This window comes from Budorcas taxicolor, chromosome 5 (genome assembly GCF_023091745.1).
Source record: "Budorcas taxicolor isolate Tak-1 chromosome 5, Takin1.1, whole genome shotgun sequence".
Classification (NCBI taxonomy): Eukaryota; Metazoa; Chordata; class Mammalia; order Artiodactyla; family Bovidae; genus Budorcas; species Budorcas taxicolor.
Genome location: NC_068914.1, coordinates 43,764,857 through 43,778,467, shown reverse-complemented (window position 1 = coordinate 43,778,467; position 13,611 = coordinate 43,764,857). Strand labels below are relative to the sequence as shown.

At 41.1% G+C, this 13,611-nt stretch overlaps 1 protein-coding gene and 1 pseudogene across 1 annotated transcript in view; one reads left to right on the top strand and one right to left on the bottom strand.

The window, feature by feature from the left end:
* The window catches only part of NUP133 (nucleoporin 133), a 55,811-nt gene extending 44,106 nt beyond the window's left edge, over nt 1–11,705 (bottom strand). Inside the window, exons 1-6 of the mRNA XM_052640169.1 lie at nt 11,454–11,705; nt 9,371–9,489; nt 4,693–4,796; nt 3,465–3,572; nt 1,464–1,598; nt 678–848 (exon numbers count right to left, since the gene is read on the bottom strand). Of these exons, the coding sequence (XP_052496129.1) occupies nt 678–848; nt 1,464–1,598; nt 3,465–3,572; nt 4,693–4,796; nt 9,371–9,489; nt 11,454–11,635 (819 nt within the window). The 5' untranslated portion in view covers nt 11,636–11,705. The remainder of the gene's footprint in view (nt 1–677; nt 849–1,463; nt 1,599–3,464; nt 3,573–4,692; nt 4,797–9,370; nt 9,490–11,453) is intronic.
* Nucleotides 7,330–8,153, top strand: LOC128047793 (sodium/potassium-transporting ATPase subunit beta-3-like; annotated as a pseudogene).
* Nucleotides 11,706–13,611: the final 1,906 nt, after the last annotated feature.

Below are 13,611 nucleotides of genomic sequence, written 5' to 3'. Positions count from 1 at the left end.
ACTTTGGGCAATTTTGGTAGCCTCACTGAGGCCATTTCCTCAGTTATTTAACACAAATGGGACATGAAGCTCTATATATTACAGATCACAATAATTACAGGAGATAACACACACAGGGCTCCTGGCAGAGCAGATGCCCCCACTGCTCTGTTAACACACACAGGGCACCTGGCAGAGCAGATGCCCCCACTGCTCTGTTAACACACACAGGGCTCCTGGCAGAGCAGATGCCCCACTGCTCTGTTAGTGCAGTTAGTTGAAGATGTTAGTTCCCAGCATCTTCACTCACTACTCCAGAGTCTGAGGCACAGCCCAGCAGACATCATCCACACAGACAGCTGGAGGCTCGGGGGTGGAAAGCACACTTTTGGTTACGTCTAGAAAGCAAAACTAATCCTTAAACACATTTATAACTTTACATCATAGTTTTAATTCAAAAAATGAACTTATCAGATAATCTATAAAACTTAAGAATAATTAATGTTACAGAGGATGCAAGAGGGTTAGTATGAACTCATCTAATCATCATAATAAAAATGCTTCACTGAAAGATCAAAGTTTTCATCTCACATACACCACTGTTCATACAGTGGCAACACTAACTTCATAGGAGACTGCCAACTTACTGATTTCATTAAGAAACAAGCTAGTAAAACAAAGTTATTTTACCAACTTACAATGAGATCACTACTAGGAGATAAAATTCCCAAAAGAGAAGAAACCTTCCGACCAATTCCTGACAGCACGCCTTGTCCTTGAGGCAGGACATGCTGATGGATTTTTCCTATACTTTCAGGTATCAGGCGGATTAGTTGGCCCCCCGATGAGGATAAAATAAAACTTCCTCCCTGTGAACAAATGTGAAATTAGTTCAGTTAAGTATTTAAGGCTAAGAAAAGAAAATGAACACAAATCACTTTGATATGCTTCGAGGGAAATTATCTGTACCTCAACATAAATCTAAAGAATAAAAAAAGAACAGTGCTATTTTAAAAAAATAATTTATTTATGAATCCATTCACTTAATACTACACAGAAAAACTTCAGAGCCATTTTTTTAATTACTTTTTTTAAATTCTGATTTTTAAGTTATAGGTTCACATTACATAGGTTCAACAAATCAAGAATCAGATTTTATTTCTTTGGTAAACCAGCAGAATATGTATTAGCAAACAAGTCTTCCTCTAAGAGTTTCTGAGTCACTCTCTAAAGATGTTTCTGACAGAAACGAATACCACTGGCTACTATGCTCCACTGACATGTCAGAGTCCCACGAGAAGGGCTTCCCTGGGTCTAAGTGCTCAAATCCTAGATCCTTACGTTCTTTCCTTGCCTCTTTTTTGATCTTCTCCCACCCCTACCTGTATGATCTGCTCAAAATCACAAATTTTTAGTCAGCCAAACCTGAATTCCAAGCCAAATGACAGTTTCCCAATAAATATAAAAGAATATCCATCGTATACCTGTACTGCTGTTAGGAAACTGTAGGTCTTATCACCTCCCAGATCTACGAACGTCTCTGTGTAGGTATCTTCACTCGCAAGGCTTGGCCAATAGCGGATGGATCCTTCTCTGGTGGCAACCATGACAGTAACAGCCTGAAACAAGATCGTAACACTCAGCAAACACAAGAAAAGGAGCCCAGAGCGGTAGTCTGACAACACTGACATAAAGAAACCAGGGCAATGCATTACTCATGAACAGAAATCAGGGGAAAAATTCTTTTTTTCCATATTTAAAGAATTATCATACAGTAAAACTGATATTTTCTCCTCCTGTTTTATAATTCTATGAATCTTTATACTCTGGCTTCTCTTCAGGTCGTATAAAATGTTTCGCTTTTTACAGTCCTATGAATTTTAAAATGCATGGTGGGTCAGATGGTAAAGGATCTCCCTGCAATGTGGGAGACCCAAGTTCAATCCCTGGGTTGGGAAGATCCCCTGGAGAAGGGAATGGCAACCCACTGCAGTATTCTTGCTTGGAGAATTCCACGGACAGAGGAGCCCGGTGGCTACAGTCCATGGGGTCACAGAGAGTCAGACATGACTAAGTGACTAAAACTTTCACTTTTAGACTCCTGTATGTTCCACCACAAACAGGATATAGGAGAGTCCATCAGCACCAAAGCTCCATAACACTTTCCCTTTGGTCACATCCTCCCCTTCCCTCACCCCTGGAAATCCCCATTTCCATCATTATAGTTCTGTCTTTCTGAGAACGCCAAACAAACGAAATCATATAGAACAGAACCTTTTGACAATGGTTTATCTCATTTAGCACAATGCCTCTGAGATTCACCGATGCTGTTTCATGGATCAACAGCTCATGTCTTTTTTACTGCTGAGCAGTATCTCATCCTATGAAAGAATCAGTTTATTTATCCATTCACTTGCTAAAGGATATTCAGATTATTTTCACCTTTGGCTATCAGAAATAAAGGTGCTATGACATTAGTGTATTGTTTTGTGTGTGTGTGAACATAAGCTTTAGTTTCTCTAAAATAAACAGCCAGGAATGGAACTGTTGGGTCATATGGCAAGGGCACTTTAACTTTCTGAGAAAGTGAAAATCAGTGGCTGCACCATTCTGCATGCCTATCAGCAACGTATGAGGTTCCAGTTGCTCCACATCCTTACCAGCCGTTGGCAGTGTCAGTGCTTTTAACTGCAGCCATTGTGGTAAGAGTGAACTGGTATCTCACTTGTTTTATTTGCATTCCCCTAATGGCTAACGATGTGAATGTCTCTTCACCGCTTATTTGACATCCTTATATTCTCTTTGGTAAAGTGTTCAAGTCCTATGCCTTACTTTTTAAACTGGGTTGTTTGTTTTCTTACTAAGTTTTGAGAGTTCATTTTATGTTCTGGGTACAAGTCCTTTATTGGACATTTGATTTATAGTATTTCCTACCAATCTGTAGCTCTCTCTTCATTTTCTTCTCAGGGTCTTTGGCAAAGCCAAGTTTCAAATTTTGATTAAGTCCAATTTATCGATTTTTCTTCTTTTATGAGTCACATTTTTGGTGATTTCTAAGAACTCTTCAACTAACCCCATGTCATGATGATTTTTTTCCTGTTTTCTTCTAAAAGTTTTTAGTTTTACAATTTACATTTAGACTTATGATCCATTTGGGGTTCATCTTTACATGAGGTTTAGGAGGAATTTTTTTTTTCTTCCTAAAGATGGTCAATGATTCCAACACCATTTATTGAGAAGACCATCCTCACTTCACTGAATTTCTTCTGCACCCCTGTCAAAGATCAGTGCACCATCTCTGTGTGGGTCGTATGTGTACACTGTTCTGGTCCATTCCCCCGTGTGTCTACCTCTGCCATGACCATTCTGTCTTGATTTCTGCGGCTTTACAGCTATGTTTCAAAACCCAACTGGGTGATTCCCCCAACTTCAGAACTCCCTTATCTTAAAAAAAATCTACTTCAGTAAGCATTTAAGTCACCCACCTGAGTAGAATGTGCTTCGCCTGAGGCAGCAGAATAAGAGAGAGCCACCAAGTTGGCACTCCAGTGGAAATCACTAGGTGGCAGCTGAAGCTCTTTGCAAACAGATAACTATAAAACAAATCCAAACAAAAAATTTTTCATTTCAAATCCAATTTTTGAACATGCACCTGACTTCACTTTCTCTGCATACGTTAGATTCTAATTCACTGCTAGAAATACTATTCTAGAAATACTTCTTACATCTTTTTGATCAGGCTTCCATCGTCATTTTCACTAATTTTAAAACAAAATATTTTAAGAGATATAGAGTCAAGAAAACTTAATAGCTAGACCAGACCCTTAACAGAAACTACTCCAATCTCTTCCCAGACCAAAAAAAAGTCCACTGTTGAAAGAACCGTGTAGATTCCTATGGAATTTTCCCAGTCTAATCTTGATTTGTTGAGTTGACATTTAAAATTGGCATGACTAGAGTAAGTATTCAAAGTTGCCTAGAAAATATTTCTGAGATTCAGCCAATATCAGGCTTCCTCTAACTCAGGATGCCACCACAGGACCTCTCCCTCACCTATGCTCCTAACTACAAACATGGTTTTCTAGACAGCAGGTGTACAGAGACCAGTAGACATGAAGAGTTTAGGTAAGTTGGAGCCTGAGTCCCAGTGGAACAAAGGCCCCATGAGCATGAGTACTGCAAGAGAGTATGCCTGATCTGAAGTGGACAGAAAGAGGCTGCTGAGAGTCCAGCAGTGAACATACAAATGAGAGCCCCCGTGTGAAAAGGAGACAATGAAGCGTTAAATAGCATTATAAAAACTGGCACAATTTTTTCCTATTTCTTACACGTGATTCAGTAGACTCAGTGCAACACGCTCCTGTCCTCTTAGAAGCTCAGTTCATTAGTTTCTGTGGATGGCATTTAGTCTTAGACCTCACTGCACAGAGCAACTAGCATGACACTCATTAAAAATGTCAATGTCTTTAACTTTATTAAATGTAAATAAAATATATCTTGTTTAAAATCATGATAAGGAGAGAAACTTTTTTCCCAATACACAAATGTGTATGCATGCTCGGTATTTCATATTACTATAAAAATGCAAATCTGTAATGCTTGAGTCGATTCAAATTACAGATTTCCAACAACTCTAAAAAGTTAGGGTAAAAATTCAGAGCCAATTAGGAATTTTCTCTTCTCTCTCCCTCCAGCTCTTTAAAGAATCATTACCTTAGTGATAGGTGACAGAGCAATCTTCCAAATAATGAGTTTCTCTTTGCAGACCAGACAAGCCCATCCACCTTCATCTATGTGAACAGTCAGCTGATCATCAACTGAAGAAAAAAACAAAGTACGTAATTAATCTTACAGTATGAATTAAAACTGCAAAAATTTCTTATACCAAAATCTTCCTTACTGCCATACTCTTTACTCAAAAGAGTAACCACCACACACACAAGATTAACTCACAACAAAAAATACTCTTGAATAATTCAAGAGTTATTAATATCCAAAGTAAGAGTGGTTTGACAACCACTGTTATAAATATATTGAAAGGTAAAAACTATGTTCTGGTCTTAGGTTTAATATTTCTTTTTTGTTATAAGTTTATCTCACTTTTTATAATATTTAGTAAAATTCATAATTTTCTTTCGATAAAGCAACACAAATAATAAACCCCCTCATTAAATACATAAAACATTTCAAGGAAAAATCATGTTCCTGCAAAAGAACAAGATTTTCAAATAAGAGCTCTTTGAATGTATGATAGATTGTTATATGCTAACCTAAAGGGGTTAGGTTTCCTCAGTTTCAACTGTTGTTTCAGTTATTTGTAGTCAAATGGGGCCTAAGATATTAAATGGAAAATTCTAGAAATAACACTTCTAAGTTTGTGACGAAATCCTGCAGTGTCCCGCTGTCCTGATGGGGTCGTGAATCACTCCTTTGTCCAGTGGATGGACGCTGTACCCACCACTCATCCATTAGCCACTTAGGAGTAGTCTGTTATCAGAGTCACCGTCTTGGTGTTGCAGTCCTTGTGTTCAAGTAACTTTGTGTTTTACTAAAACGTGGCCACAAAGCACAGAGAAGTGATGCGGCAATTTGGATATTCTCCTACTGTGCCTAACTGATAAATTAAACTTCATCATAGGCATGTATGTATAGGAAAACACAGTATATACAGGGTTCAGTGCCATTCTGTTTCAGGCAACCCCTGGGGGTCTTGGAACTTATGCCTGTGGCTAAGGGAAGACTTCTCTATTGCTGCTGTAAGTTCTGGTGCTAAACCTGTGTAAATGCATTAACAGTCCTAGAAATTTAATCAATGTGAGCTTTGCTCTTCATCTGAAGACAGGGTAGAGGAGCAAAATAAAAGGCACCAATAAGGTACAAGCTAAAATATAAATATCAAATCATACCTAGGTTGAGTGTGGGCTTTTTGCTGAACTGGGATGCACCAATAAGGTATAAGCTAAAATATAAATATCAAATCATACTTAGGTTGAGTGTGGGCTTTTTGCTGAACTGGGATACCTGATTGGTATTTTCTTTCCCTAAAAGCACCGTGGCAGCTCCAAATCCTCCACTGGTGAACACTTGAGAACCCTGACTCAGTACACCAACTGACTAGGGCTTGGAAATTTCCATGTGAGGATGAGATCTTCTCAAGTTTACATAGTCTTCAGTTTTCACATCCTGATTTCTAGAAACTCTCTCCTCTGAGCCTGTGTACTATTTGTTATTAACATGATCTGATGGCATGAACCAGGAGTGTGTCAAAGGCTTAAATGCAATTTAAGCTGAAATTTTTAGAAGGGAAAAGAAAATATATATATTTAAACCAGGAACAATGCATGACAGAGGTTAGTAGAAGTTTAGTTGTCTGAAAATAATTGTACCTGAAGCTCCCATGGACTTATTGGTAAGATGTGCTAGTTCAAGTTGATGAGAAATGTTCCCTTTTATGGAATGGAGTACTTTAAACTGTTTTGACTGTCATTCACAGTATGAAATACATCTCACAGCATGATGTAGTCATACACAATTTAAATAAAACAAAATGAGATGCACTCTGACATTCTGCAATCTACTCCACTTCATTTTTAAAAAAAATGCTGGTCATGAGCCACCAAAGTGATTTCAGTCACTACCTGCAGTTTGAAAAACACTGTTCCAAGAAATCAAAGGATGCTCTGCACTTTGCTCTTAGAGTCACCCCAACTTCTCAGCCTTAATGGCCTCTTTCTGAAGCTCGTGTTGACCACACCTTCCACACTTCCACTCTAATTCTCTACCAGGGGGGCATCTCTGGTGGTTCAATGGTTAAGAATCTGCCTTGCAATGCAAAGGACACAGGTCCCGCCCCTGGTTCTGGAAGATCCCACATGCTGCAGAGTGACTGAGCCCATGGGTCACCTCTTTGGCTGCACTCTGGAGCCCATACCCCACACCTACTGAAGCTGGCATGCCCTAGAGCTTGTGCTCTGCAATGAGAGAGGACACTGCAATGAGAAGCCCATGCACTTCAGCTAGAGAGTAGCCTCTGCTCGCTGCTAAAGAAAGCCTGGGAGCAGCAATGAAGACCCAGCACAGCCAAAAATAAACAAATATTTAAAAATAAATAAAAATAATAATTTTCTGCCAAGAGAATCTTCTAATGGTGCACAAAACTGATAACATAAATTTGGCCAGAGTGGCAGCCCAGCCTGGCATGGTGCAGAGCAGTCGCCTTGAGTGCTCACCATAGTGAGGAGGGTCCCTTGGACATACTGCCTTCTGCTGCTGCTCAAACCAGGACAAGCCTCCGCCCTTCTCGCCTCCTGTACCACCGTGCCACCACTCCCCATGCGGTCAGCACACACCATGACAAAGACAGACAAAAAGTCCTTCAAACAGAGCCTGGCCAAGTGGAAGCTCTTCATCTAAAACGTGACCACCAGAGAGCTCCTGGGGTGCACTGCTAAGAGCTGGGGTTTGATCCTGCTCTTCCACCTACTCTTTTATGGGTTCCTGGCTGCACTCTTTTCATTCACAATGTGGGCTATACTTCAGACTCTGAACAATGAGATTCCAAAATATCATGACCAGATTCCAAGTTCAGGACTTAAATGGTTTTTCCAAAACTAGTGATGGTATTGGATTTTTCATTTGGCATGTCTAATCCAGAGTCCTATAAAAGGTACACTGATGAGCTTAAGAAATTTCTAAAGCCATATGCCTTAGAAGAACAGAATCTCACAGAATGTAACAATGGAAACTCTTCTGAGCAGAAAGGTCCAGATTATACTGCCTGTCAGTTTCCTCTTGCCTTCCTTGAAGCATGCAGAGGTGTGGATGATGCCAAGCTTGGCTACAACACAGGAAACCTTTGTATTCTCGTGAAAATGAATAGAATGATTGGATTAAAGGATAGAATGTATTGCAAAGAATGAACGCCCAGCAGTTCTATCAACTTAACTTCCCAGTGGAAAGAGATTTAAAATACTTTTCACGTTACAGGAAAAAACTGCATGGGAGCTATCTAAGCCACTAGGTGAGCTACCTCTAGTTCATCTTTGTTAATAAGGATGACATAAAAGAAGTTAACAGTTGAGTGCAAGATTGATGGATCACCCAACCTAAAAACCCAGAATTATCATGATAAGATTTCAAGACGAGTTGCATTCAAGATCACCATACATGCATAGTAGGAGTGAGGATATCTCCACAGGGTAAATGTTGTGTTGTTGTCTTTATCCTATATCAGCCAGACCTGCCATTTCAGAATTATTGAGACCACCTTTGGAGAAAGGTGGAGTGGTACATGACACTGGAGTAACAACATAATGTCCTTCTGGATCATAGTATTCCATGTCCTTCAAAGTAACTTGGCTGTTGCCTATGCTGCCTTTTGAATCATGTTACAACCACCAGATAGGGGCTGTGAACACCTGATTCTGAACATGTAGGACAAGGGTCTTGTCCAATGTTTATGTGGTTTAATTGCCCAGTGTCTAATGCTTTAAGTTCTGTGCTATATAAATATTTTATAGATTTAACACTGGTTAACTGTCATATTTTGATGCCACCAAAATTTTAGGGGATAAAATGGTACCTGACCAACATCAAATGACTTTATAGCTATAAGAAAATTGGTGGGTGGAAAAGTTCTTAGGTGAGAAGGAAAAAGGAAAATAAAAGTGAGCATGAAAGGTAAAAAAAAAAATTATGCATACAGCTTCTGGGGTACTACACAGATCCAAAATGGAGGTAAGACTTCATTCTATTGCATTATTAAACCCAATAACGGGAGGCAGCAGGACAGTAGTTTTTGGCTATTTTTAGAAAGCTAAACTTCATATACTCAAACAACTTTTGAAATTGGACTGAGTTTTGCATACACAGTATGTACAACCATAAATACTTATTTTGATTGTGCTAAAATGAGCTCATTCTGCTACCCAAATTTGTTATATTTCTCAAACACAATGAAAAACCAAATAAGTCACCTATTTCTCCCCAGGGAAGTGAAGGTACACCAGTGAAGTAAAGTGAAAGTTGCTCAGTCATGTCTCAATCTTTGTGACTCCATAGACTATACAGTGCATGGAATTCTCCAGGCCAGAATACTGGAGAGGGTAGCCATTCATTTCTCCAGGGAATCTTTCCAACCCAGGGATTGAACCCATGTTTTCTGCATTGCAGGCAGATTCTTTACCAGCAAAGCCACAAGGGAAGCCCAAGAATACTGGAGTGGGTAGCCTATCCCTTCACCAGCAGATATTCCCAACTCAGGAATCGAACCGGGGTCTTCTGCATCGTCACTCTTTACCAGGTGACCAGAGAAAGCACAGATTTCTATCTTCATGCCAGACCTAGGCTTCATTTGAATTGCTAATAGAGACAAATGGAAAATGACACCCACCTTCAGTCAACGTTAAGGCTTCAATGACTTTAACAGGGAGAGAAGATCCAAATGTTTTCACATCATAGTTCACAGACTCAGTTATGGAGTGGTGTGGGAATATTCGCGTAGGTGTTCCTCTAAAGAAATGAGACCATATTATTTTACTCATAACTTAAAATTTTTCCATTATTCATTATAATGTTATGTATATATTTTCACAATGAAGAGAAAATCTTTGATAAACGAAGATGAAGCTTAATAGTGAAAAACTCTGGCTCATGTATACTGTGTAAATGTATTTTTCATTAAAAAAAAAAAAACCTAACAGAATCTGGCTTCAATTCTCATGCTTCAGTAATTAGATGCATTAAACTCTTTATAATTATGCTTCCTTAATTGTGAAATAAGACAGTTGGACTAAATCAGTATTTTTCAAATTATAGCTCATTTTGAGGGTTTCATTCAACATTTCTGAAAAACAAAATAGAATATAGAGTCCAGTTTATTATATTCTATGGTCAAAAAAGTTTTACAAACATTGGGTTACATTATCTTTAAGCTCTCATCAAATCTAGAAATATAAGATTTTACCAGATATACCACCAAAATCAAGAAATTAAGTGGGGTCATGAGTTATCTGCTGTTACCTCTTCTTCAATAACAGATACAGCAGTAGAGATTATATTTCCTTCTCACCTTCTTAACATTCAGAAAAAGTATAAATATATCAATATAAAAGTTATTCTCTTATCGTAGGATCTCATCATTAAATGAGTTCACATACAGAGTGGGTGACAGCATTATTTCTGACTGAATATAACAATGGTTCTTCTTTGAGTTGATCACCAAAAGTTAAGAAATTAAAATAAAAAGATGAAAACAAAGTATGACTTTTATTCACTGACTTTTGTCAAAAGGAGTAGAAAACAATTTGAAGAGCACTTTACAAATGTCAAGGAATATAAGGTATTATTTTTTAAAAATCATTTCTCCTTTAAAATATTGCAATTTTCTATACATAAATTTTAAATATTAGTTCAAGACTCAAAATTACCATTTTCTTACAGAGGCAAATTCATTTTTGATAGACGAATTCAAAGGGAACCACTCAAGAAACATACGTGCTTCTAGATTAACTATGAAAGGGGAGATGCAGAGCATGGTCTCACAAGTGATGTGCATTGGTGCGCCACACTTTTATTTGGTAACATAACAACTATTCTTATTTCGTTGCTTATGGAAAGTCTTTCCCCTATTAATTTCGCTGCAGAGTTAACTTCTGTAGCTAAAATCCCTTTAATTACCAATCAGCAGATGTTAACAGGAAGTTAGTATGTTAGGCAAATATGATTCTACAGGGTTTGAGCCCTTCATTGCCACCATCACTTTACATCTGCATTGTGGCGTTTTATTTCGACTCCTTTGGCAGGCTCAGATTAGGTTCATTACTGCTATTTCGCAGATGAAGAGATCATGTGTGACCTACACCAGATCACAGGGGTAATAAGAACAAGGCAGGTAACCACCTGATTCTAATCACCAGATTCTAATTCAACACCTCTGTTGTTGTTTAGTTGCTAAGTCGTGCTGGACTCTGAAACCCCACGGACTGTAGCCCCCCAGGCTCCTCGGTCCATGGAATTTTCCAGGCAAGAAAACTGGAGTGGGTTGTCATTTCCTTCTCCAGGGGATCTTCCTGACTCAGGGATCGAACTCTCGTCTCCTGCTTGTCAGGCAGACTCTCTACCACTGAGCCACCTGGGAAGGCCCTCTCCACCTCTCAGTTCAATTCAGTTCAGTCGCTCAGTCAGTCGTATCCGACTCTTTGCCACCCCATGGACTGCAGCACGCCAGGCTTCCCTGACTATCACCAACTCCCGGAGCTTACTCCACCTCTACACAAAGGTAAATCCATGCAAAGTGTGTGAAGCAAAGACTCAATTGACGAATTAATCAAAGCGAGGCTGAAATAAATCACACGCAAGGGTGACGGATGTCTATTTTTCCAACACTCTGGCGTCCCTCCCCGTCCCTGGTTCCGTGGCTTCTGGAGGCCCGTGAGCCTGTGAGTCGCCAAACCCAACCCAGGATGACCACTCACCGCGAGCTCAGGGAGCTCCGACGGCCGGCCGGAGAGAAGAGCACGGGTGAGCTGACAGAAGACGCCAGGGTCAGACCCTTCCTGCTGGTCGCCCGGGGCGTGGAGCCCGGCCCGACTCCGCCCAGGGGGCCTCTTCGAGTTCCCGTCCCCGGGGTCCGCGGAGAGGAGACTGTCGGGAACATGACCGAAAGGACAGGCAACAAACAGCGCACGTTCAAGCCGTGGGGCTAAAGCGCAGCCCGCGCGCGGAGCTCGAACACCTGATGGGCGGGAGGGCGCGCGATTAAGACGTCAAAGAGCAGCGCCAGGCTGTGTGGTGCGCTGTGATGACGTCCAGCTCTGCGCGAGCCTCGGGGCGTGGTCGAGACCTCAGGAAAAATTGAGAGGTAGGGTGCGCTGTGGTGACATGGAGGTGCAGCGCTGACTATCGCGGCTTGGCCGGGCCAGCAGGAGAAACCGGAATGGGGCGCGCTTTGATGATGTAAAGGAGACCGCCGAGCCGTGGGACGTGGTGGAAGCTGCGGACCCTCGAAGTTGAGAGGGAACCTGAGCGAGAAGCCCTGGAGCGGAACAGTGGAGGGGATAGAGTCCAGAGTTTCCAGGGAAGTGAAACTGGAAAAGCATGGGCTCTTCCCTGGTCTGGAGGGCGGGGCTGCCCCTCTAGTAGCTGAAACGCAGAGCCCCGGCACGCTGGTCCTTCCTGAACCTCTTGGGAAATGAAAAGAGTTCATTCCCTTGTCCAAAATAAGGGAGAAAAACTGTAAAGCTGACACTGGTTTCACATTTAGTGTTATAGATGTTATTCCCTAGATTTGTCATTTCTCCTTCATGCTAGTGACATAACAAGGCTGTGTCTCTAGCAGGTCCTGATAAAAAACCATAGGCTTCTGACAGCCCTAGTGGACCGCTTTCACCTGGATGTCCTGCGCATGCCTCACAATCTACTCATTAAAAGCTGAATTCAGGTTTTCTTTAGGACTCCTGTTTCACTACCACCTCTGGCCCGATAGATAAAATCGGTTAGTTGGCCAGTGCAAAAAGAGCTCTATCCTAGATTCATCCTTCACACTTTCCTCCACTGTAGGACCTGGGATACTGTACTCCTGAGCATCTCTAGTAGAAACCACATCTGCATTGCCTTTGCCCTGGTTAAAGTGCTCACACTTCCCTCTTTTTTATCCTTTTACCTTTTTTTGGGTCTTCTCGCCTCTGGATGGTCTTCAACACTGTCCTTCCACACTACGGCTGCTAAGTGGAATATTGCCTGCCATATAAGTAAACAAAGGATGTCATAGTCATCAGTGATTGCCGCCACCATGAGAGCTGGTGAGCCCTGAGGAAACTCAGGCTATGAAAACACAGGATACTGACCCCCAGCTAGCTGAGGTGCATATTGAACGATAATTACAAAAGCCCAGGCTTTTGCATTGTCCCATACTATGTGACTTGACATGGAGTCCAGATGTATGACTGTTGGAGTATGAGGAATAGACAGTTATTCATTCATTCTTATTGACTGCCTTCCATGTGCCAGCCTGTATGCTAAATGCTAAGTTTTATAACTGTAAACAAAGCAGACGTGGGCCCTGCCCTCATGGAGATCACAGGCCATTGAGAAAGACAGGTCCTGAACAAATGAACACAAATTTATTTACTCAACCACGAGTTGATATGTGTACAACTGTGTATGAAAGAAAAGAGGAGGGTGTTTGACAGAGAATGACTGGGTATCTGACTTTAGAGGAAGATCTACAAAGGCCTCTGGGAGAAAAGGACATCTCTGCTGAGACGTGCCCTCAGCCAGGCTAAAAAAGAGGAAGAGTATTTGAAGCACTGGATCCTCTGGCAAAGGACCAGAAGCAGCAAAGAGCCTGGTATATTCCAGGGTCTTTAGACAAACCAACCAATGACAAGTGACTAAAAGTGGAGGTATCTGGAGAAATGAGGGCCCGGGAAGGGCCTTGCAGACTATCAAACAGGATCCTAAAGGAAACAGATAGCACTCTCAAGCTGGGTAGAGTTTAATAAAGGATTGTTAGAGATTCTATAGAGCCCTGAGGCTGCTAAGAACAAATGGGCCAAGAAAAGAAGGGGTCACTAGGCCATGTCTGTGGATCAGGAGACACAACCAACTCAAGGCCACCCAGAAGGAGGGAAC